Source organism: Lipophrys pholis (assembly GCF_963383615.2).
Source record: "Lipophrys pholis genome assembly, chromosome: 12".
In the NCBI taxonomy this organism is placed as follows: Eukaryota; Metazoa; Chordata; class Actinopteri; order Blenniiformes; family Blenniidae; genus Lipophrys; species Lipophrys pholis.
Genome location: NC_137641.1, coordinates 13726375 through 13748223, shown reverse-complemented (window position 1 = coordinate 13748223; position 21849 = coordinate 13726375). Strand labels below are relative to the sequence as shown.

At 39.8% G+C, this 21849-nt stretch overlaps 2 protein-coding genes across 3 annotated transcripts in view; one reads left to right on the top strand and one right to left on the bottom strand.

Moving 5' to 3' along the window:
- The window catches only part of il11ra (interleukin 11 receptor subunit alpha), a 46519-nt gene extending 39161 nt beyond the window's left edge, over positions 1–7358 (bottom strand). The window contains exon 1 of one of the 2 annotated variants that reach the window (XM_080476859.1): positions 7203–7358. The gene's annotated coding sequence lies outside the window, so the exon portion shown is untranslated. The remainder of the gene's footprint in view (positions 1–7202) is intronic. The other variant, XM_080476860.1, reaches the window with a different exon arrangement.
- Positions 7359–16601: 9243 nt separating this feature from the next.
- LOC308117993 (cystatin-C) lies at positions 16602–21175 on the top strand. Its single transcript, XM_080477154.1, has 5 exons — positions 16602–16726; positions 16893–17016; positions 19303–19454; positions 19549–19650; positions 21019–21175. The coding sequence occupies exons 2-5, from the start codon at positions 16929–16931 to the stop codon at positions 21112–21114; spliced, it is 438 nt and encodes a 145-aa protein (XP_080333280.1). The 5' UTR covers positions 16602–16726; positions 16893–16928; the 3' UTR covers positions 21115–21175.
- The last annotated feature ends 674 nt before the right edge of the window (positions 21176–21849 follow it).

The window sequence follows — 21849 nt, the reverse complement described above, 5'->3', positions numbered from 1 at the left end:
CTCTTTTTTTTTTTTTTTTCAATGACGGTAAATACCAGCACCTGCAGGGTGGGAGTCAATACCGACCCGCCAGAATCCCGGTGTGTATTTCTGCCACACCAGCTTGTAAATCAATCCACTGTGCTCTCCGCGCTGGTTTGGCAAGCGACCGTCCATGATTTGGACGTATGAATTTTTCTACCAAAGCAATCAATAGAGCGTTTTTCCAGTGCAGACCCAACGAGCTGCCAAGCTCTAATAATCTCCACGGTTAGCTCTGTTTTCAAAGTCAACACCACGCTGGACAGGATCGTTTCAGTTTATAAACTAGACCCAGTAATATGGCGCTTTCACTGGCAGAACTGCATGAAGATGTCAAAGAGTGACCTGCACCATTTTTACACACTGGTGTTCATTATAATTACGTAACATGAAGCCGATCACAGGCTGTGACAATCACAAACAAAGCAGGGTTTCCTGAGAGGAAACATTGGAGAGCAAATTTGCATGGAAAGGACACATTTATCCTGCACTGGTGCTGCCACACTTCTGAAAAACAATGCTACCTTTCCATGGAAGGAAATGATCTGAGACACACGGACCGAGAGGGATGAAATAAGCAACGAGCAGGGGCCACACAGTAGTTCGTAGTACTCTTGCCTCTTACAAGGAGAAATGTTGCCAGGTTGGGCTTGGGCGCCTTTATGTGAGGAGTTTGTACATTCCCTCTGTGTATTCTGTGTGTTTGAATTGGATAAAGCAGTACAGAAAATATACCGTCATGGATTCGATAATGGAATTGGGTTCACAAAATCTAAATGAAAGCATTCCACTTACCGCAGGATAAAGTTAGAACCTACTACCCTGTACTTCTGATCTAATCTGAAACTCAAAACCTTGATGCAGTCCGATATGCTACTTCTGTGATTCCACTAGAGGTTAACTCAACACAAAATGTGGTTAGAACCACAAAACCCAAATATTTTCTTTTTTTTTTACACATCACACTCCTACAGCTACGATAATCAACGCCAGGCTAATCACTAACAAATAAAATGCCGTAACAGGCTTTAAAATGCAACATCCTGGACACAAGGTTACTTGAAAGAGTGATATAAAAGATAAGCTCTCAAGTCGTATAGCCATATTTAGCTGCTTTCTGTTGAACAAACGTCACTATAGCCTGTGTTTGTGATTGGATATAGTTTGCTCCTTTTCATTTAAAAACCTCTACCTCAGTCCTTTGAGTTGGCTCTATCCACACGCGTCTTTAATTTCAAGGCAGCTCTTATGTTCATAATTTTACATTCTGGAACAGGCTGAATAATGTTTACAAAGGGATCCAGAAACTGCCATAAAGTGGCCTTATATCTAAAACAGATGCGCAGAAAGTTTGTGTACATCAGGTCCCACTTACTGAGCATCAAGTATCAAGTTCTTTTTCAGAGCCACAGATTCAGCTCCGTTATTGTGAAACTAAAAAGTCCATAACGTCTATAAAAAAAAAAAAAAAACATCGACATCTCCACTCTCACTACCAGCACCACAGGTCCAAGTCACCTCGTGGTTTAAAGCTGGAGGGAACCGTGTTGAATGCAGACAATTATTGCAATATGAACAGAAAAAAGAAAGAGCCTCGGTTGAAGGCGAACATCTTGCAGCTCTTTCATAATAAGCTTTTTGTTTTCTTTCTTTCGAACTCTTGAAATGGAAAAGTGAGCAGAGCTCTTAGTAGGGGACAGAGTGCACGAACAGCAGCCCAGAGGAGGAGAAATACCCTAATCGGAGCCCCTGAAAGTTGGGTTAATATCAAGATCTGACTCTTTCTGTCTCACAAACGCACTTGAGGAACGACATGGCCTCAGACCTGGCAGCCAGCACTACCAGTTCTTGGAGCAGCTTTCTCTCTAATTTAAAGTTGATTGCTGTGGGCCCTCTTGTGTGTGACTAGTGAAATATGAGTGTGGAGAAGGAGTATGGAGCCTTGGCTCGAGTTTAGATGCGTGCGTGTGCACATGCAGCGGCTTCGGATGGTCTGGAGTTAGCCGTCTATACATGTAAAGGTGCGTGCGTGGATCTGTGTCGAGGCCTGTGTGGAGCCAGCGTGTGCGTGTGTGATTTTTGGCGAGGGCCGATGTCGATTTGAGCTGCCAGCCAGAACCGTCTGCAGGGAATCGAGCGAAAGCAAAAAGTCGAGCTGAATAGCAGCACCTCTCTCGGTCGAGAACGAGGTGTTTGGAGCTGAGTTTGACTTAACTGAACAGAAAATGAACTGCAAGGGAGACTGTACAGTTGCAGGTCTGTCCAGGAGACTTAACACTTACAAAAGAGGCTATTTCATTACAATGGAGCAGATCCTTGGTTTTGATAACTTATTCCTGTCTCTTCCCTGCGATTATTCAAAAATGGATTAAAACTTCTAATAGATATGTGCCAGCGAAGAGGTTTTAAAAAGTTACTTTAATTGTAACCACGTGCCATATCCGTAAACACAAAAGACACAAAAGATTACTTAAGCATAATAATCAATGGAAACGGAGGAAACCACAGTCAAAACAAAAAGCGTCCATCCCTTTGACATTTGGTCGAGTTGCACAAACTCAAAGTTGCAACATCAGAAAATGACGACTAAGATCAACACCTAATATCTAAGGTGCAAACAAACAAAAAAAGCTGACTGAACTTCTACAGTCAACAGAACTTCTCAAGGCAACCAAGTTACACATATCCCATGAGCAAGGCGTAGTTCAACTTGACAGATTAAATGACAACCAGCACATATTCAACTGATAACCAGGCTGAAAAATAATTTGCCCATCTCTGGTGTAGAGGGCAACTGGAGCCTCTATTACAGTATGTCCTATAATTAAGTTGCCAAGATGAGAAAGGCCGCAACACCTTGCAACTGCTCACGGCAAAATTAGCATCATCTGAGTCTATCATATTTTACCTTTGAAGACTCGCAGACCAGCAACTCCATTAGGTACACTGGTGCAACCTAGCGAGACCCCCATATAAAGACCTTTCCATAAATTCTGCCATTTCACTCTGACACAAGTTTTTCATGTTTTGTCCAATCCCCAAAAACATCTCTAATGTAAAATAAATCCTAACATTTAGATCCTGTAAAGGCTGCCGTTGAACTGGACCTTAAAGCTCGGCCGCTAAATGAAAAATGTTCTCAGAATACTCATTTACATTTTCATGTCAAGTCCATGCTATGAAATTAATTTGACACCCAGACAAACGCTTCAGCCAAAACACATAGCCCAACTGTCAGCAGTGCTTAAGCTGAGGTGTTTCACTCATCTGAAAGCCGAGCTGGTGGAGTTCCTTTTTTTTGATATGCACACAACATCCACACGTCCAAAAAGCACTTTTGTTCAAAGTTTTACTCAGCCAGTAAACCAAAAATACCCTGGAGTTGTCCTTTTATAGAGACAGAAGCCTTTAATCTGTGGGTAGGCCGAGTTCCCAGAGGTAAACAGCCAGGTGCCCCGAGTCGGTACATTTAGTTTCATAGTGGTGATGTGGTCGAGAAAGCACAAGAGGTGATGTTCTGCGCTGATGTCCAAACTAATAAACGTCACCCCGAGTGGACTAAGCAGACTCTAAGAAATCCAGAAACACTAAACGCCGCTGTAATCGACACCGATGCTGCCAGGGAGTGGCCAAGTGTTTGCTTCTTCTCAGAACGGAGAGCACGCCGACTCTGGGTAAAGGAAGCAACAATTAGTCAATCTCTCCGCGGAGAATATACTTTTTTTTTTAAAGAAAATAAACAGCAATCAAACTGAAAACCACTGAAAACTGTGGACATATAAACATCACATGGTTAGTTTGAGCGATTCTGCTATTCGGTTTCGCTGCCGCATAGAGATTGTAGTAGGAAAACGGGCTTCTGTTGGTCCACTGAGAGGCACCCAAATACACTTTGAGTGTAAGCTCTACTATATGGCAAGCTACCACTGAGTCAGACCTCGAAATAGAGGAAAAAGTTGTAACGTTCAGCACACAGTATGGACACGCTGGAGCATCTGAGCATTTAAGTATGCAAACACACTTTGAGACCATCTTCACACAGCGGTGATGCGATTCCAGGTTTTATGCCTTTCCTCACACAGCCCGCAGTGGGATTCAAACTCCGACCTTCCACTCGCAAGCTCGCTAAAGTAAACAAACATATTCAACAGGTAAAAGTCCATCCATCAATCCATCCATCCATGGACTGTGAGTGGAAGCCAAAGTACCATGAGAAATCCGACAAGACGGACATGCAGACTCCTCATCGAAAATCAAGCAGGGTCATCCTAGTGTGAGGTCATAATAATGACTACTAACACACCTCTCATGCCCTCAATTCACATCTTTATTTGTCCTCTCTCATTATCTAAGTTTAGCTATCCGGTGTGAGAACATTCAGAGCTCCAGAGCCACAAGGAAGAAGAGTCAAAGACCAATTATTTGAATAAGCACAGGCCAATAAATCAGACAGCGATTCTGCTTTTCAGTGTTTTAAGACTTGATTGTGTCACAGGCCAGCCTGGGATAGACGCACAGGCACAGTGATGTAACCCGAAAGGATAAAGTCCAACTTTTACAACAAACACAAAGTGACGTTTGATGCGCACTGTGTTGAAACCTTTCTACAAAGTATTTCGACTCGCCTCATAGGTGTAGGAGAGTGGTGAACCTTGACCCACTTTTCTCTTTTCAATAAAGAGTCATTTAGGAAATCGGAAACAAAGTGGGTTACTCTGAAGCGAAAGAGCTCGATGTTTGGCTTCTCTGATCCCTTTTACCACCTCCCTTCCCTCTCCACTCCTGAGACGCCCTCAGGCTTCATCTTTCTGCGCCGTCTGTTTGCATTCCTGCTGAGCTCTATTTAAAGGCTCCATCACTCCGCCGGTTACAATGCACATCTGCAGCGGGACCCACGTCCCACTGTCTGTGTCTGCCCTGGACTCCGTCCGCTCGTGTGCGCAACCATTTTATTTTTAATCGGTGAGGTAGCTTTTACTACTGCCCCAAAATTACAATCACAGCATAACATAAATATACAAGGGGAAAGACGGGGGATGTTTATCGCAGCAACAAGTGTGTGTTTGCCAAGGGAAGCTCGGCGCTTGCGTTTTTTTGAAGCTACAAACAAAAGTCCCAGGAGTGAAAGCCCACAAATTACAAATACTGACATTAATTATTTTCCAAGTATGTAATGTTACTCATAGTTAAACACAGTGTAACTCAAATGTATGAATCCAATGCCAGGTCATGACAATGCAATCAATTATTGCTTTAGAATAACTAATACTTTGCATAATTTTGAAGTCTGACCCAGCGTCACAAACTTTATTTTTACATGTTTACTCAGGCCCCGCTCACATGACAGACCTTCAGAAGAAAACGCATTGTTTTTGTTTTGGAAAGTCTCATGTTTACACACAATGTTTTGAAAACAATGTCCTTTTACATGGAAACTGCAGATTCTGAAAATGATGTAGCTCTCATGTAGGGGGACCAGTGGGTGCTGTTGTTTGTTTTTCTATTTAACCCACGCACGCACACACACACACACACACACACACACACACACACACACACACACACACACACACGCAGAGATCACAACACATGTCACATGTCACACTTAATTTCCAGAATTGACAAGTTAGACCAAATTGATCTCATCCATTTATACAAAATATCAAATCACGTAATCATGTTGTGTTTCAGTAAATGCTCATATATACTTTTTAATTACTCAGTTTGATTGAATGATTCAACCTTTCAGGCACTGCTGAAACCTTTTGTTGTACAGTGATCAACTGCCAATGAATGAATAAAATTGTTGTTCAATTTCACTGAAACAAATACTTACAGGCATGTATATTGTGGTTTTAGCCAGATCAACACAGTACAATTGAATTTTGCCATGTTGTTTGGTAACCATAGGAGCCCTTGCAGGGGTGTAGGTTTAGTATTTAAAAAAAAAAAGCATATTAATTACAAAGAAGGGCATCAGATGTAAAAACTATCCGTCTTAAGGCCGATACACACTGTGTGATTTCCTGCCATCCAAGACGAAAGATGACAATAGTGAGAGAATCGCGGCGAAATCTTTGGTCTTGGCTCTGAATCGCTGGTCCTAACATTGCACCGTCAGACAGGTTCAAGGACGGCGTTGTCATGGTCCTGCGACCAACAACCAGCGATAGTGACAGTGTCAGAAATCCTGAGTGATTGTGACTGCTGCTACCACATCCGTCACCTGACTGACCAATAGAAATGCTGTATGAAATGACGTACTGAGCTGATGCTTTGCGGCTGCAATGGCCAAACGCGCAGAAAAAGTATGTGGGATGTAAAGAAAAACTTTGTGGGGGGGGGGGGGGGGGGGGGATTTCTTTCGAAAAATGTAAACGTTAAGTTTCTTTTGGTGAATGGAGTTTTATCCTTATGCAATAACACTGACGCACACACATCGTTTTCATCTTGCAATTTGCACACAGAAAACCTCCAAGTCGTGCGCAAAGTTGATCAGATTCATGTCGTACAGTGGAGCCGGCTGTGAACATGTAAGATTGTTAAAATTGTACAGTGTGTAACCGGCTTAAGGTGCAAGTGACAGCAGTGGCTTGCAGTGGCGACCTCTGTGGAAGGGATGCAGAATAGTGATGTATTGTTTAAATTACTTTTAGTGACAACAAAGTCTATTTCCTTCAACATGACAGTGAATGTAAATGAGTAAAAACCTCTTTCCACTCCTGAAGACAAGTGAGTGCAGTGAAATGGCGTTTGAGTCCTGTGTGGTACTACACCTATGAAAACATCAGCAGACTTTTGCAAACACATAAACTTGCAGCAAACACACCAATTTTACCACACACGTTCCATTCAGCACACAAGCCATCAAACCATATTTACAACAATAAAATGACCATCAGAGTTATTGACTTCATTTTAACATCTTTCACAGCACATTTTGAAATATTCTCGTTTTCCAGGTGCAATTTTAGCACAAGAGGCAGACGCAGGGCAGCTAGTGGTATGACACATCCCCAGAGTGAACAACATTGGAGTAACTGTGTCTCTCACCCCTCCTGTCCCGTGTAGTGAGGCGGATGAACTTCTCCCCCCCTCCTCCTCCTCCCCCTCCTCCACCCGCAGCCACCTCGCCGTTAATTCCTCCCTCCTCTTTCCCGGCTTTAAAGAAAACAACTCACCTTGAAAAATCTCCCGCAAGAGTCAAACTGGCATTATTATGTTGTCGTCTTCCATGGCTGGGGACCTCCACGAGTTGTTCCTCAGCTCCAGCGAAGAGACCGGAGTAGACGGACGAGACTAGCGGGGCAGGAGAGCAACAAAGTCGGACAAGCGGGAGAGGGCGGGGGCGGGGGAGGAGCAACGTGGCCCAGACAGTGGAGGCCGCCGCGTGATTGGACGAGAGAACTGTCAATCGTCAGGAATGAGTGGGCGGGGCCTAACTGTAAAGGGATTACGGAGGCTGAGCTATCAGCGCAGGACTGAAGTACAAGGAATGTGGCGTGGAAAAACAGCAGCGCTTTACTTCAAGTGTTCGCATCTATTTCTGTGGCGGGGTTGGGGGGTTGTTTGCTGTGAATGTGGAGTTCAGCAAATTTAAACAAAAATGAGCTTTTGCAATATAATTTTCACTCGTGTATTTTTATTTTGTGAGGGCCTCTATTACATTTGGCACAAAATATATCCACTTGTCCCTGCAGGGACACTTTACAGTATGTGTCACTCTGCCACACGTGGGGTTGTGTTTTGTTTCGTTTATTTAATTTGCTTTGCTTGTTTTGGTTGAGTTTCCCTCTGATTGAGAGCATTATAGAAATTTGCCAATAATACCTGATTGGAAGGCAAGGCAAGGCAAGGCACCAAAGACACATTTATTTCTCAAGGACCATTCTGACACAAGGCAATTCACAGTGCTTTACAAGAAAATATAGGAAATACTATCAAACAAGGTGATTAAGAATAGTAATCAGAACAACTTTGATGATAAGATACATTACAAGAACGTGATTTAGAAAGGCATGCAATAGAGAATAAAGCAAGTAAAGACTCTTTTAAGAAATAGGTGGTTAAATATGTAAAATGTATTGTTTATTGGAAAGCCTGGGGAAAGATTCTGACTCATATTCTTCTCATTCAAAGCTATATAGACCAGGAGTATCATTTTGAAGTCAATCCTTTGGCAGAAGTGGACATTACTGTAATGTAGAATTTGAAATCAGTTAAAAAGAAAACAAATACAAAGTTTGAGTGACATGGTTCAAGTTGGCAGACCACCAATTGCCGTCATTCATTAAATAGCATTAGTGTAGCAGTTGTATAAATAATACTATCGAGGATTTGCTGTTGCACTGAGCATTAGCACATCTATAAATACCTTCTCTGACTCAGTTACAGCCATGTTTATACTCAGTGCAACAGCATTCTTTCTTGTGTGATTAATTGTTTATTCAGATTTTGAGAAGTGATTGTAGTCAATCTTATATAGCCCTCTTATGGTGTCCCTCTTATCTGCAAACATTTCCAGATTATTTTTCTTGAAAATACTTTTACACAAATTCACAGACTTTTAAGAAGTACTCTATCATGCTGGAAAATGACCCCCCCCCCCCCCCCCCCCCCAAAAAAAAAAGCCAGGAATAACATTTCTTTGGTAGTGATGGGAAGGTGAGGACTACAGGTTACACCTGCTGCCATTATTAAGTTGGGCTTCAATGATTATTTCTCTGAACCAGCCATTATCTTCCAATCTCAGCATCATCTGGCACTGTTTCCCTGCAGCATCGTTTCCCAGGGATTATTTACAGCACTATGCAACTGTAATTACAGCTGCAAACGCAATTTCTACAGATTTGCCAAATTTAAGGAAGCTTCCTTTGTGCAGCTAATACGGTCCCAGGTTCGCAACTTGGTGCTCACACCAGTCTGAAACCTGTTCCATCCCCTGCAATGAGTGAGTCAAACATATTTATTGTAAATGCCTATACAAGTATATATATATATATATATGGCTGAAAATATGGAAAAACATAATAGTTTTTTCTTTTAGTAGCAAGAAAAAATTGTTTCTTGTTTCTCCCCCTCTTCCTGAAAACATTGAAAAATAATAAAAACTCTGAAAAGTTTTCTACTTTTCTATCCCTTTGGATTCTTATCATTGATGAGTCGCACAAATTCAAATGTAATCATTTAAATTAGTAATGCTGCTTTAACATGATGATAATTATTATGATGAGGGTTTACAGGCAAAAAATAAGGTATTATTCAGTGGCGCTTTTCTATTTTTGGTGCAGTGTAAATGAGTAATAAAGTATAACTTTCATCTTTTACAACAGTTAAACGCTAAGTGAAATGCCAAACCCATCAGACGTGGACGTGAGAAATATCCAGCACAAGTCCTATCCTTCGTAGAAAGACACAACTATGACTGATGTGCTTATTGACTTGCTTTATCTGTTATGTGATGAGCACATCAACACATTAAACCCATTTATATCTCCAGTGCTACGTGCTTTATCAGACAATAAAACGGATGACGGTAACACCTCATTACTGGAAGCACTGGCCTTTCACCTCCCTATCATGGGTGTAAATGGAAGTGGAAAAACACATCTGTTAACGTGACGCAGTATGATGAAGTACTCTGCCCCACACTACATGGGCATGTTAAAGAATTCCCTTTTCAGAGTGAGGATTAATTTCATTAGTGTTAGATTCCTTCATTTAAGGTGCATGACTTAAACGACCAAGAAGGGACATAAAACAACCATTAATTATTAAAAACCCAGCAGTGTTAAATTGTGGTACTGAACCCAATGATTTGCTGGGATTTCTGTGCAAATTGCTTGTGTTTCAGTAACAGCGATCAAAATCTAATCAGCTTCATAAGGCTTCAGTTGAGTCAACGTGATAGATGGGTTATGAGGACATTATTGAGACCAACATTGAATGTTTGTCTTTTTGAATGAACAAAACATCATTAAAAACGCATTTGCTGTGTGAACGTTGGAAGAAGTAAACATGTGTTCATCGATGTCAAACACTAAGTCAGTGCTGAGAACTCAATGTTGAAAAGACAAACATCTGCTGATTATGTTGAATAAATAATGTTTCATGGTCTCTGGTCTTTCCCATATTAGAATGTACTTCATTGAGCAAATATGTGATTTTATACATCTCATTTGTCCCCCACATTCAACGTGAAGATTTAACCCAGTGCACCACCAATGGTGACCAAAGGAACCCAATAAAGCAGTGGGATAGAATCCAGTCACCTCATCTGAATATGAAGGTTGACATCCATTAGTCCACCAGAAACAAAAAAGGGGGTGGGGCGTTGGGGGGGTTCCATCCGTTTCCATCAGGCCCAGCCTTCCCCTCACTGACCCTGACCTATTTGTTGCAGCTTGGATGAGTTACATGTCTCATTGGGCGCTGTTGAGTAATAATCAGCAACCACCTGTATGTTAAGTTTTTCATATTTTTGATGCAAATGTGTAACCAACAGTTTCCCTGAAACTTAGCATGTTGTTATTTTATCTGGCTTTTTTCTGATTTGCTGCATCTGAACAGCCGTCACTGAAATGTTTCATAAAATTTGAGGCACAGTTTGTGTTGCTGTCCAACCGGCTGCACCTGCTTCTTGTTGACTAATCTCTAAACCATCTGAACGGTTAGTCTGTCAGTCCATCATTTGATTTATCTGCCTGCGCATCTGCCTTAGTGCGTTCCCATTAACCCAAGTCTCATTAGTCTTGATCTACTTTTCCACTGTCGGAGCTCTCATATTTACCATTCATCATTCAGCTATCTTTATTTAGATACATTTCTTCTAATTTGTGCCACACCCATTTCGTCAGCATATGAATGTGTTATTGTGTGTCATGATTCTGTGTGACTAACAAGCAGGTAAGGCAACATTCCAGTGTTTGGAATTGTGAAATTTAAACAGGAAGGAAACAAATTTAGTCTTTAATAATCACTTTAGTTATCATCAATCTGTTTTGCGATGTATGATAACATAGCATGTGTAATTGGATGATTTTGAACCTGAAGGTTTCACTCAAATCAACAAATTAAATGAGCATTTTTCCCCAAATTGTGTTGCAAATAAAACTAGTGTAAACCGTGGTTACTGAATTAACTTGATCTTCAATTTAAAAAAAATTTGAAATTGACTTTTCATACTGTGCTTTGTATTTTTGCAAACCTGCCAGAAAGGACAATAAAAATGTATTTAAAATCTATTGAACCAGATGGAAAAAAAAAAGCTTTATCAGCCACCTGTTGCATTGTAGACAAGATGTTGCCTCCCTCTGCTGGCCAATTGGACTAATTACAAACACGTATGACAGGAGTATAGCGTTTATCATTTCCAAACACTTGTTTTAATTCAACTACAAGGCTCAAGTGTGGAATGCATCAATGGTTTATGTTTTGTTTTTTTTCTCACAGTTTAGTACTGTAATGAATTCAGATTTTATAGTAGGTCGCATTGAACACTCGACGCAGACAGACATGAACACGCACCGAATCCCAGCAATACCTACGTGACATCACAGGACAAGGGTGAACAAAAACAAAAAAAACATCAGTGAGAGTGTAACACAGAACTTTATGCATCTTATAAAACTTTACGGCCAAGAGCACCTTTAGCTTGTTTGAGTTTGAGGTGTGTCAATAAAAGGTCTCTTACTCATGAGGCTGTGGTGCGGTCTATTGCCACGTGTGAAAACCAGCCCTCAAACAGTGTATAAAAGGCCACAACTTAGCAATGCCACCAGCGTCATTTGGAATAATGTGCCTGGTGTACACAGACGTCTGAACTGAGGATTGTGTCAATTACACCTTGAATAAGTTTGACCTGCTACAAATGAGTGGATATTTTAAATCTTTGGATGGTTCAGGGAAATAATCTATCACTTGTTAAGTTTGAGGTAGCTTGTGACATCCATACCCTGTGTGGATTTAATTTACTGTACACGGGCGGTAGAACAAACGTGGTGTATTTACTAAGTTTTAACACAAGTTTAGAGAGGGATCCTCGCATGCAGGGTCCTGGTTAAGAGTGGATGTAGATATTTCTGGTGAAACACATGGTTCGGTGTGGTCTTCTTCAATACATTTCAAGCTATAGCTCCTAAAATACTACCAGAGGAGTTGCCAGAAAGAAAATACCACACGGTCCACAGGAATCCTAACCAGATGTTATTAGAATCTATCTGATCGTTGCAGATGTCCATTGATCTTTCTCAGGGGGAACATGCAAGCTCCGCCCAACTGAACTTGAACCAGTGATAGTCCTGCTGTGATGTGAGGAACGCAATCCACTACACTACTGCAAGGCTTCCAGTTTTATTATTTAATTTGTGAAATTTGACACTTTTAAAAAGTTGGGAAACTACTCCTGGAATTTCAAACTGCTGAGGTGGTCCATCTGATGGCTCCTCTGGTTTATGTGAGACGATTAATAGGAGAAGAAATACAGTTTTGGACTTTTCTTGTTGTAGTTGTATTAATACAATAAACAACATGAATATTTGACCCCAAGAAGTAGAAAAGTGTTGTTTTCAAAATCTGTCTGTATGGTGATAGCGTGACATTAGGAGGGATGGAGGGTGGTTACCATCCAGTAAAGTCACCACAGAAATGCTGTTAAAAGTGACGTTGGTTCTCTTTATTTTACGAGTACTGGAGTTTTAATACAGGGTGTTCATTTCTCATTGATGTGATTGATGTGAGGCTGATGGAATAAGCACTTTTAAAAGTCCAATGCGTACAAATCGCGTTTTAAACCGGAACATATATCATGACTCTCAAAAAAACCAAACCGTCTAATAAAATAACTGTTTTCCAGTAACTGTTTTCCACTCAGTTCCAGTCGCTGACATTTATTCATCCATTCACTGCAATCACAATAGTTTACCGGGCCATAGCAGATGTTCTGGATGCAATGCTAATGCATCCAGAGCCTGATGGGGGTGTTTTGCTGTGTGCGATAGTTTTCCCCCCCTGACTCACTGCCTGCAAACACGTCGCCGGCCAAGTTTGACTCAGATCCTCACAAAAGCAGCACGTTGGCTCCTGTAAAACAACAAAAAAAAAAAGGACAAAATGGAAGTGTAAGCATTCACACAGACACATTCCAAAAAAAAAAAAAAAAAGCACACCCACATTGCACCCATAAGTGCAAACCCACAAGCACTGAAACACCAAAGCCTTCACACATAATGGGACACATCAGACACCCACTGACACCCACTCTGTCATCTTACAAGTTGTACAGACAGAACTCAGATACTGAACTTAATGACAATTTAGTAAAAAAAAAAAAAAAAGCAGAAGAAGAAGAAGAAGAAGAAGAAGAAGAAGAAGAAGAAGAAGAAGAAGAAGAAGAAGATCCACCTCATATGACAGATATAGTGTGGATAAGAGCTATGTAATGTGTGAAAAAATGTCTGGCAGGAAACAAATGATGTAGAATGATGGTAGAAGGGTGGAGGAGTGGTTGGGATACAGATTCTCTTAAAAACAATTAGTGAAAAATATAACTGTATTGAAAATAATATTACCTTTGGCCAACCGAATATGATTTTGATGGATATCTTCTCTCATCAGTATGTTTCTCGTTCCATGCACCAATCAACATTAAACTATCCCCCTTACTTCTTTTTTTTTTTTGCTTGTTTGTTTTTCAAATTTTATTTTGAACTTCACTTATGTCAGAATATTCACTTAAAGAAACGGAAATGACCATCTTCCATAGTTTGCCATGAATTTGGTTTGGTCAAAACTACAGGAAATTTAACAGTAGTGTTTTAGTGCTTTAAGAATTTTGGGTAAAAACATGGAACACAGCTCATAATTATCCATTATGCACATATTATACACTAGAAATACACGTAAAGGTGATGATATTGACATTTTGGGAAAGATGAAATACAGATATTAATGATAACCTTTGCACACTGTCCTAGTGTCTCATTCCTGATTGACACAGTTGTGTTTTCCTTTCCGAAGCCCAAGCTGCTTTGTGTAGATGTTCAACACTTCAGTCTTTTGCCTCTTGTCTACGCACAAGAATTTACAACCTGGGTAATAATCTATTTGACTTTACTAAATAGCCAAAGTTGTGGGTTTTTTGTTTTTTCCCTTCACAATTTAACAAATAGATGTAGCAGGGTCAGTGTATATCTCTAAAGTGACGCAGTGTGTCGTTTTGGTCGCGATAACGTCAGTTTTCATTAACTTTTGACGTAAGGACGGGATGTTCACTGTCAGGCGGAAGCGGTTCATTTGTTATCAGCTGCTGTCTTCTGTGAGAGCAGTCTTATGAAACCTCAGTGAGGACTTTCCTATTTTGTTGCGTTCAAACTTGCCAGAATTAAGTTTCACCAAACTGAAGTGACCATGTGGAGTTATTTGATGGAGCACGCTCTTGACCAGGTCTTGATCAGTTCAGGGAAATTAATCCTCTAATCTGAAAGAGAAATAATGATGCAACATTTTATGTCACGATGCTTCAAAACTACCTGAAAAACGCTGTACAATAAATACCATAAAATAGTTGAGAGCGGTTGAGATATTGATTTTCTTAAAACATCTTTAGTTAACGATATAACTGGATTGAAAGTAATATTAACTTTAGCCTATAAAATATGGTGTTGATTGATATCTTCTATAATCAGTTTGTTAACCTCCACAGATTATCATACCATCCATTCCATCGACCCATTACCCTAACTATTTTTTTTTTTTTAATTATAAATTCGATTATGTCAATGTACTCAATTAAAGAAACTGATATGACCATCTTCAATTGTTTGCCACGAATTTGGTGAAAACTACAGAAAAGACAACAAAGTCAAATTGAACCTAATTTGGTATTAATCCTTAAAAAAAAAAAAAAAAAAAAAAAAAAGCTACAGCAGCTTCACATTTTGTGTAAAAGCCTGAATGTCACTGTGGCGCCTGACCGCTCTGTTATCTCTCCTGGAAGCTTTTACAAGATCAAGGTGTATAAATGGCACTTTAAATAAACTTTGGCTCCTCAAGTTAAGGCTGATCGCACATGCAGGCGCTCCACTTTAATCTTTTCTCTCCTCCTTCATCGCAGCCACTGGATTTCCTTTTCTGGTGAATATGTGTATAGGATTGGTTGGATGGAACCATCAGTGGCTGTTTCTCGTTAAGATCTGAGGTCTGTTCTGTGTGTCTAACAATAGAATATAAGATCTACATGACAGTGTGCGGTGGATGTTCAAATGAAAATGGAAAATTGCCATTGTATTTTGAGTGTCTTTTCACATGACAATGGTGATCGGACTTCAGAGCCACTTAAAACGCAACTTTTTGAAACAAAAAAGAAACGCTACGACTCTGTCGCTGTGGGAACGGGGGAAAACACGACTTTTTGAAAATGCTGTCGATTCGCATGTGCCCCACTGCCATAGGAAATGTTTCTTCTGCACATGTGCAAGGAGGAAAGCACGTCTTTCACACGTCTGAAAAAGTCTCTCGAGGTGGAACTTTTTGAATTGCCGTGGAAATGGGAGTAACTCAACTTCACCATATTGAAGAGTTCTTCTGCACATGTGTGAGTCGATGGACAATAACAAAAAAGTTTGCCTTCAGAGTGTCATGACTCCCAGTTCATATTCTCCTGGGACTTGGTAGTTTTATTGTTGAGAGTTGTTGACCTGGAATAATAATCCAACTTCCTCGTCTATCCTTACGAATGTCTGTGTACTCTTCATTGTTAATATTTATTACATATTGTTCTCTCTCTCTGTGTGTGTGTGTGTGTGTGTGTGTGTGTGTGTGTGTGTGTGTGTGTGTGTGTGTGTGTGTGTGTGTGTGTGTGTGTGTGTGTGTGTGTGTGTGTGTGTGTGTGTGTGTGTGTGTGTGTGTGTGTGTGTGTGTGTGTGTCTCATTACAAAAAAACAACAGCATCCACTAGTGGACCGACATAAAAAGGACAGTTTTCAGCATTTCTGCCGTTTCCTTGTTCAAAACGTTTCCGTGTAAACCCGAAACATTTCCAGAACCCAAAAGCGGCGTGAAACGTTGTCATGTAAACGGAGCTGAAGCGTCTCCTCATGATGAAACACTTGGCGAAACACTGGCTGACATGCTCTGGCAGTCACGTTCACTGCTGTTAGTGCATATTTACACTACAACAACAATTCCACAATGTGTTTGCACGCATACTATCATCAAGGAACAAGAATGTGGTGCAATACAGCCTGTGGATATTTAACAAGATAAGTTCTGTGAACCACGCTCCAGACGTTGAGCATATGCACATGGTTGAAAGTGTGCCTGTAATATATCAGAGAGAGAGGCGACGAAGCAGCGCTGACATTTCTAGAAGAATGAAGTGACATCTGATGCTTTGGACATGATTCCGATGCACTCGCAGCCAACAGGGCTCTCCCGTGTGTTACAATTTGCAGAGTGACAGTGACTCACTGCTATACCAACCCCCTGTTACCCACACACACACACTCACACACCATGGCTCTTCACATGCATGATGTCAGCGGCTGGCAGTGGGTGGGTGTGGTCTTCACCCTCTTGTTGAACATACCGGAGCTTTAAAAGCTGAACAGTTGAAGCTGTTCCCTCCCTGACTATACACAGTCGGTCTCAGTGTGACTCACATCAGCATTCCCTGGAGCGGTGCTTCTCCACTCAGAGCAACAGAACGGTAAATATATATGCTTCCTTTCCTTTTACTTAAATTTGTATCTGTGAATATATATCCTGTTGTTGTTTTTTTTTTTTTGGTTTTTTTTAAACTACCTTCAATGTCTCTCCCTTTCTTTGTCTTTTTGGATTGGGACACTTCTGCTTATCTTCCATTTGGAAAGCAGCTTTTGAGAAGTTCGACAGTGGTTAAGGAAAGGAAGATGTCTCTCCCGGTGTCATTACTGATATGTCTGTCAGTTGTCCATCTGGGTATGGGAGATCAGCCTGTGGAGGAAGCCGTCACGGCCAGTAAGTACTGACATACTGGAAGAAAAAAAAAGAAAAAAGTTATTTGACAGGAGTTTATTAAAAGATATAACCCATTTTTACCCCAACATACTTGTGGACCAATTCAGAAAACTTGACATTTTAAAGGAGATCAATATTGAAAGCTTATTTTTTTCAAAATGTATTTATTTCTTTCAGTAATATATTATAAGGGTTTAAGTGTTTAAACTCTAAACCTGGTTCCACAATTATTTACTGACGAACATTTTTTCAGGATAAAAATCTGAAAAAACAAACATTAGATACAACATTAAAACAGATTATTTTTTTCTAAATCCATCTTTAAATATCTTTGTATAACTGCTTTCCTGTGCTGTTTTACTATTTAATCTTACTGTACATAAAGCAGTGCCAAAAAAATGCACAAAGGAAAATCGGCAGGAGTTTCTAGGTGGCCGGCCATGCCTGTGACACATACTGTATGTAAATGTTACAGCTTTTGTTGCACGGCTGTGCGTTCTCTGTTCTCTGCATAGTCCGTCTTTCCATTTGTCAAGCCATGTTTTGTTCCTACTTTCCACTGCTGCTGCAGCACAGCGAGTCACTGCATGCTGGAGCCACACAACGGACAACATCACGGACTCTAATAGCTGTTGAGATCATCGTAATTAACTTTGATGACTGGGAAAATTTTAAATCACAATGTCTGGATTTGGTGAATTATTTCCTCAACCTACAAATTCATAAAAATGTGGCGCCATTAAAAGGGGAATAAACAGATATATTGCCAAGAAGCAATTTCAGATCCAAGAAATAACCCTTTTCATTACTTTTTGTGGCGTGTTTATATCACAGTTGGAGGCTAATAGAGTTAGTAGTTCATTTCTCTTGCTTGAAAGGAACCATTGTATTAGAAGTGTCTTTGTAAGTTCTTTGTTTGTGTTTTCAGACTCGACACAGTGCCTGCCTACAGCAGGTTGGTTGGGTAGAGTGAGTCAGACCTCTTGGCCAGAAGTCAGTCACAGTCATCCTTCCCCAAGTCCTATTTCATCTGGCAGAGCAAACTTTTTAGGAATACAAGAATAATACATTTTGTGTCATTAAGTACCAAAACTCATTATGCATGCCGCATGTGAAGGGAAAGGGCAAATCCTTTTCCTCATCTCAGATGTGGCGAAACCTGTCAGATTCTTGCCAAACCTACTCAACTACAAGGAAAAATGTCTGTCTGAGTACAAACTGGATTTTCAGCGCGCATAGTTTCCCCCAACATAAGCCATTTGCCCGAAAGTGCTTGTGACAATACAAGACACAGAGGCATCAGTGTTTCGTGAATCATATTGAAAAAAAAATCAACAAAAAATTCGCATCAGGAAGCTGAATGAGCTTAATGGTTATTCTTGGTGATTGAGCAATTTTCAACAAACCGACAGTCTCAATCAGCTCCTCATTGAAACTCAAACTGAGACTCCTTGATGAGCGGCAAAAATGTTTTGACCAAACAAAGCCAGAAACTCAGAATGTCCTCGCGATGAAAATGGCCGATCTTCCTCATTGGTGTCTGGGTGATTTTCTCTGCTTTTTGTTTGACTTGACTGGTGAATTTCAATGCCATGGAATTCCATGCATAATATTCCGCCATCACATTTCCCAGTTAGCATGTAAATATGCTTGTATAAATACAGAGTGATTTGTAACTTCCTTCCACAACATTTTTTCAGGTCCCACACATTAGATTTAAACAAATGAAGACATCTTCATGCATAGCCATGTACATATGTAGTCAATTTTTCCAACACTCTTTTCAACAATAGTGGATTTTTTTCCCCCCCATGCGTGTAAAGTTGTAGCTCTATACCAAATGCCAATATGCATGCACACAAAATAAAATGGCATTGTTCTTCTGTGGGGCTGGGCCACTGAGGTACAAAAGCTGGAACTGGATGCTTAAACTTTGCTTCTGTTTACTTGGGCAACCATGGACGGATGATCAGTGCTTGGTTTGGCAGAGAGCGGCCCGATCCGGGTTGTGGTGTTACAGCCTGCCTTGTTTGGGTAATGCCCTGATGTGAAGCATGAAAGTGACCGGGTGGAGTCTGTACGCTGTAGGCCTGAACCATTTAGTTCTGCCATTCACTTAACATTGGATTACACGTCAGGGTTATTATATTGCGATTTACTAATACAATGCTGAACTTCTGTTAGTGCAGTACTGACGGTGCAGGTCAATTAATTGCTATTTTTCCACCGTCAGATATGCAGGCCTGAACTTGTACGTCTTTGCCTGTGCGTCTTATTTCCTCACAGAAAAAGTGCAACACCTGGGGAACTGGATGGAGACGGATCCCTACGCCAAGGATGTTCAAGAGGCAGTTCAGTTTGCAGTGAAGACGTACAACACACACTCCAAGAGCAAAAGGATGTTCAAGCTGGCGTCCGTCGAAAACACAAAGACGCAGGTTAGAATCCCGCCTCACAATGAAAACAAACACGTGGAGCTTCCCCTGTCAGTACGGCGCCACTTCTAACTGTCGGATCTGGTCTTCTCTTCAGGTGACCAACAAGATCAACTTTAAGTTTGATGCAGTCTTGGTTAAAACCAAGTGTCTGAAATCTGAAAACCACGACTTGAACAGCTGCAGTCTCAAGAAAAGGGTACATCTCTTCCTCATTTTCAACTCATAGCATGATATTGATAAGCAGTTCAAGATTATCTATTCGCTGCTGTAACAGGCTGTCTTACCATCTATTTTAATGTCATAAATCAAATATTATAACTTACTAATATCAGATAATTTTTTTTAATTATTACCATTATAATGCTTTTGAGCTTTTATTGACATATATTTGAACATATGTTAAACATCAACAAAAGTTATGTATTTCAAAAATACCCCCCTTTTCTTCAAGTGGACTTCAATAGTTTCAATACTACTAAAAAATGTAATATGCAATATCTTTACCGGGTTGGACTATCGCCTTGTTTGTGACTTCATTTTCCTCAAAACATGTATGTATTGTTTTGAGTTTATTTTTCCACTTGTATTCATTTATTTTCCCTTAATTTTGTATTATGTTATATATAATAATATATATTATTTATTATTAGTAATAATAATAATAATAATAATAATAATAATAATAATAATAATAATAATAATAATAATAATAATAATAATAATAATAATAATAATAATAATACTTTCTCCCCATTTTTCGTCCCCTTTTGATAGCTGTTAGATGTTAGTAGATATTCATAGAAACACTATTAATTTATTCAGCTTTCTTTTTACACAGAAATACAACGCTGAAGTATTGCAGCCAACAGGGACATTTGCTCCGCTATTCTTTTCATTTCTATCAAATTCTCTGCCAATGTTCTAACTGTATCAAAGGATTTTGCATGACAACAGGTTTACTTTGTTTTTCCGAACCAGATAATACTGAATCACTAAGACAGCGGTTTAAATATGAGGAGGGTAAACGTAGACAAGACTTCTCTTGCCATAACTTAGTCTAATATCTGTCCAAGTAATCATTGATAAAATCCCTTTATTTGACAGCAAAGTGCAACACACAATTAAAATTAGTGTAATTTCTTTCTACATGGGAAATGCAGGCACTGACACCAACAGTTATTAGAGCTTCAGGGGTTTGGAGAGCTTTTATATTCTGGTGCAACGTCATCACACCCTTCAAAAGAAAAGGGTGAATGTCAAAGATTTCAATGTAAGGAGTTCCACCTTTAACTCTAACAGGTTCTACTCATTTGCACCTAATCTGGATAATGTTATACTAGTTATATGGATTTAATGTGATAACGCTGAGGATGAGCTTAGCATTTATTATAACCCTAAATTACGATCAAAACTATGATCATATGGCCTTAACAAACCATATGTATGGATAAAAAAACAGAAGAATAAGCAGTTAGCATCTATAGTTTCATAAATCTGAACTGAAATGACCTTTTTCTCTCTACTTTGATATTTGACTGTTGATGTTTTCTCCCTCTTTTCGCAGCACATGAAGTGCCACTTCAGAGTGGCTTTCGACCCACGCACCAACAAACATGAGGTGGAGAAACACAAGTGCAAGAAACAGGTTGAGGAGGCTTAAATTTAAAAAAAAAAAAAAAAAAAAGTTTGATGTTTTTATAGCTTTGTAGCTTTGATTACCCCCCTCACTTTTTTTATTTTTTTTTTACATACTTTTTTTATGTTTCACAAATGATTTAAATATGTTGCACATGATGGATATATATGCTTTGGATTGGAGCAAATAAAATAATTGCAATAAAATCAGAAAAAAACACAAGAAGAGACGTTCGGTAACATCGTGTTTTTTGGGGTTATTGTGGTTTTGAAGTGGTGTTGTCTTGATGTTACAATCTATATATGTGAATACAGGTTTAAAAAAAATCAATCATCAATTAGTGTGACTTAACTATTGAGCAAACCAGCTGATTGCTTGACTACCACCGAATGATTTATGATCTTAACTCAACATCTTGGATGTAAGTTATATCCTTATTTCTTGAAAGGTACAAAAGCATCACTGTAGCGTGTTTCAGATTTCAGCTGGTCGCTACACTGATGCACTGCAATATCCTGTATTACATACTGGAACTACAAGACAAGTACAAACAACATGTAATTAATCATTCCAAAATGTGTTTCTACTGCACAATTCATTCAGTCACAATATATTTGTCACACTGCATCGATTGTTTCAGGTTTCATGTTGAATTCCCCGTTGCATCAGGCTAAGTTTTGATGTTCAGCGTGTTTGAACCCCGGTCGCAGCAGGAAAGGCGTCTGAAAACTCATATATGGAGCAAGTTGCAAAAACCTG

What these genes read in the sequence shown, in the direction of transcription:
- LOC308117993 (XM_080477154.1), top strand. Translation starts at nt 16,929, where the DNA reads ATGTCTCTCCCGGTGTCATTACTGATATGTCTGTCAGTTGTCCATCTG. An exon ending in TCGAAAACACAAAGACGCAG is followed by an intron (nt 19,455 to 19,548) that starts GTTAGAATCCCG and finishes TCTTCTCTTCAG; the next exon opens with GTGACCAACAAGATCAACTT. An exon ending in GCTGCAGTCTCAAGAAAAGG is followed by an intron (nt 19,651 to 21,018) that starts GTACATCTCTTC and finishes CTCTTTTCGCAG; the next exon opens with CACATGAAGTGCCACTTCAG.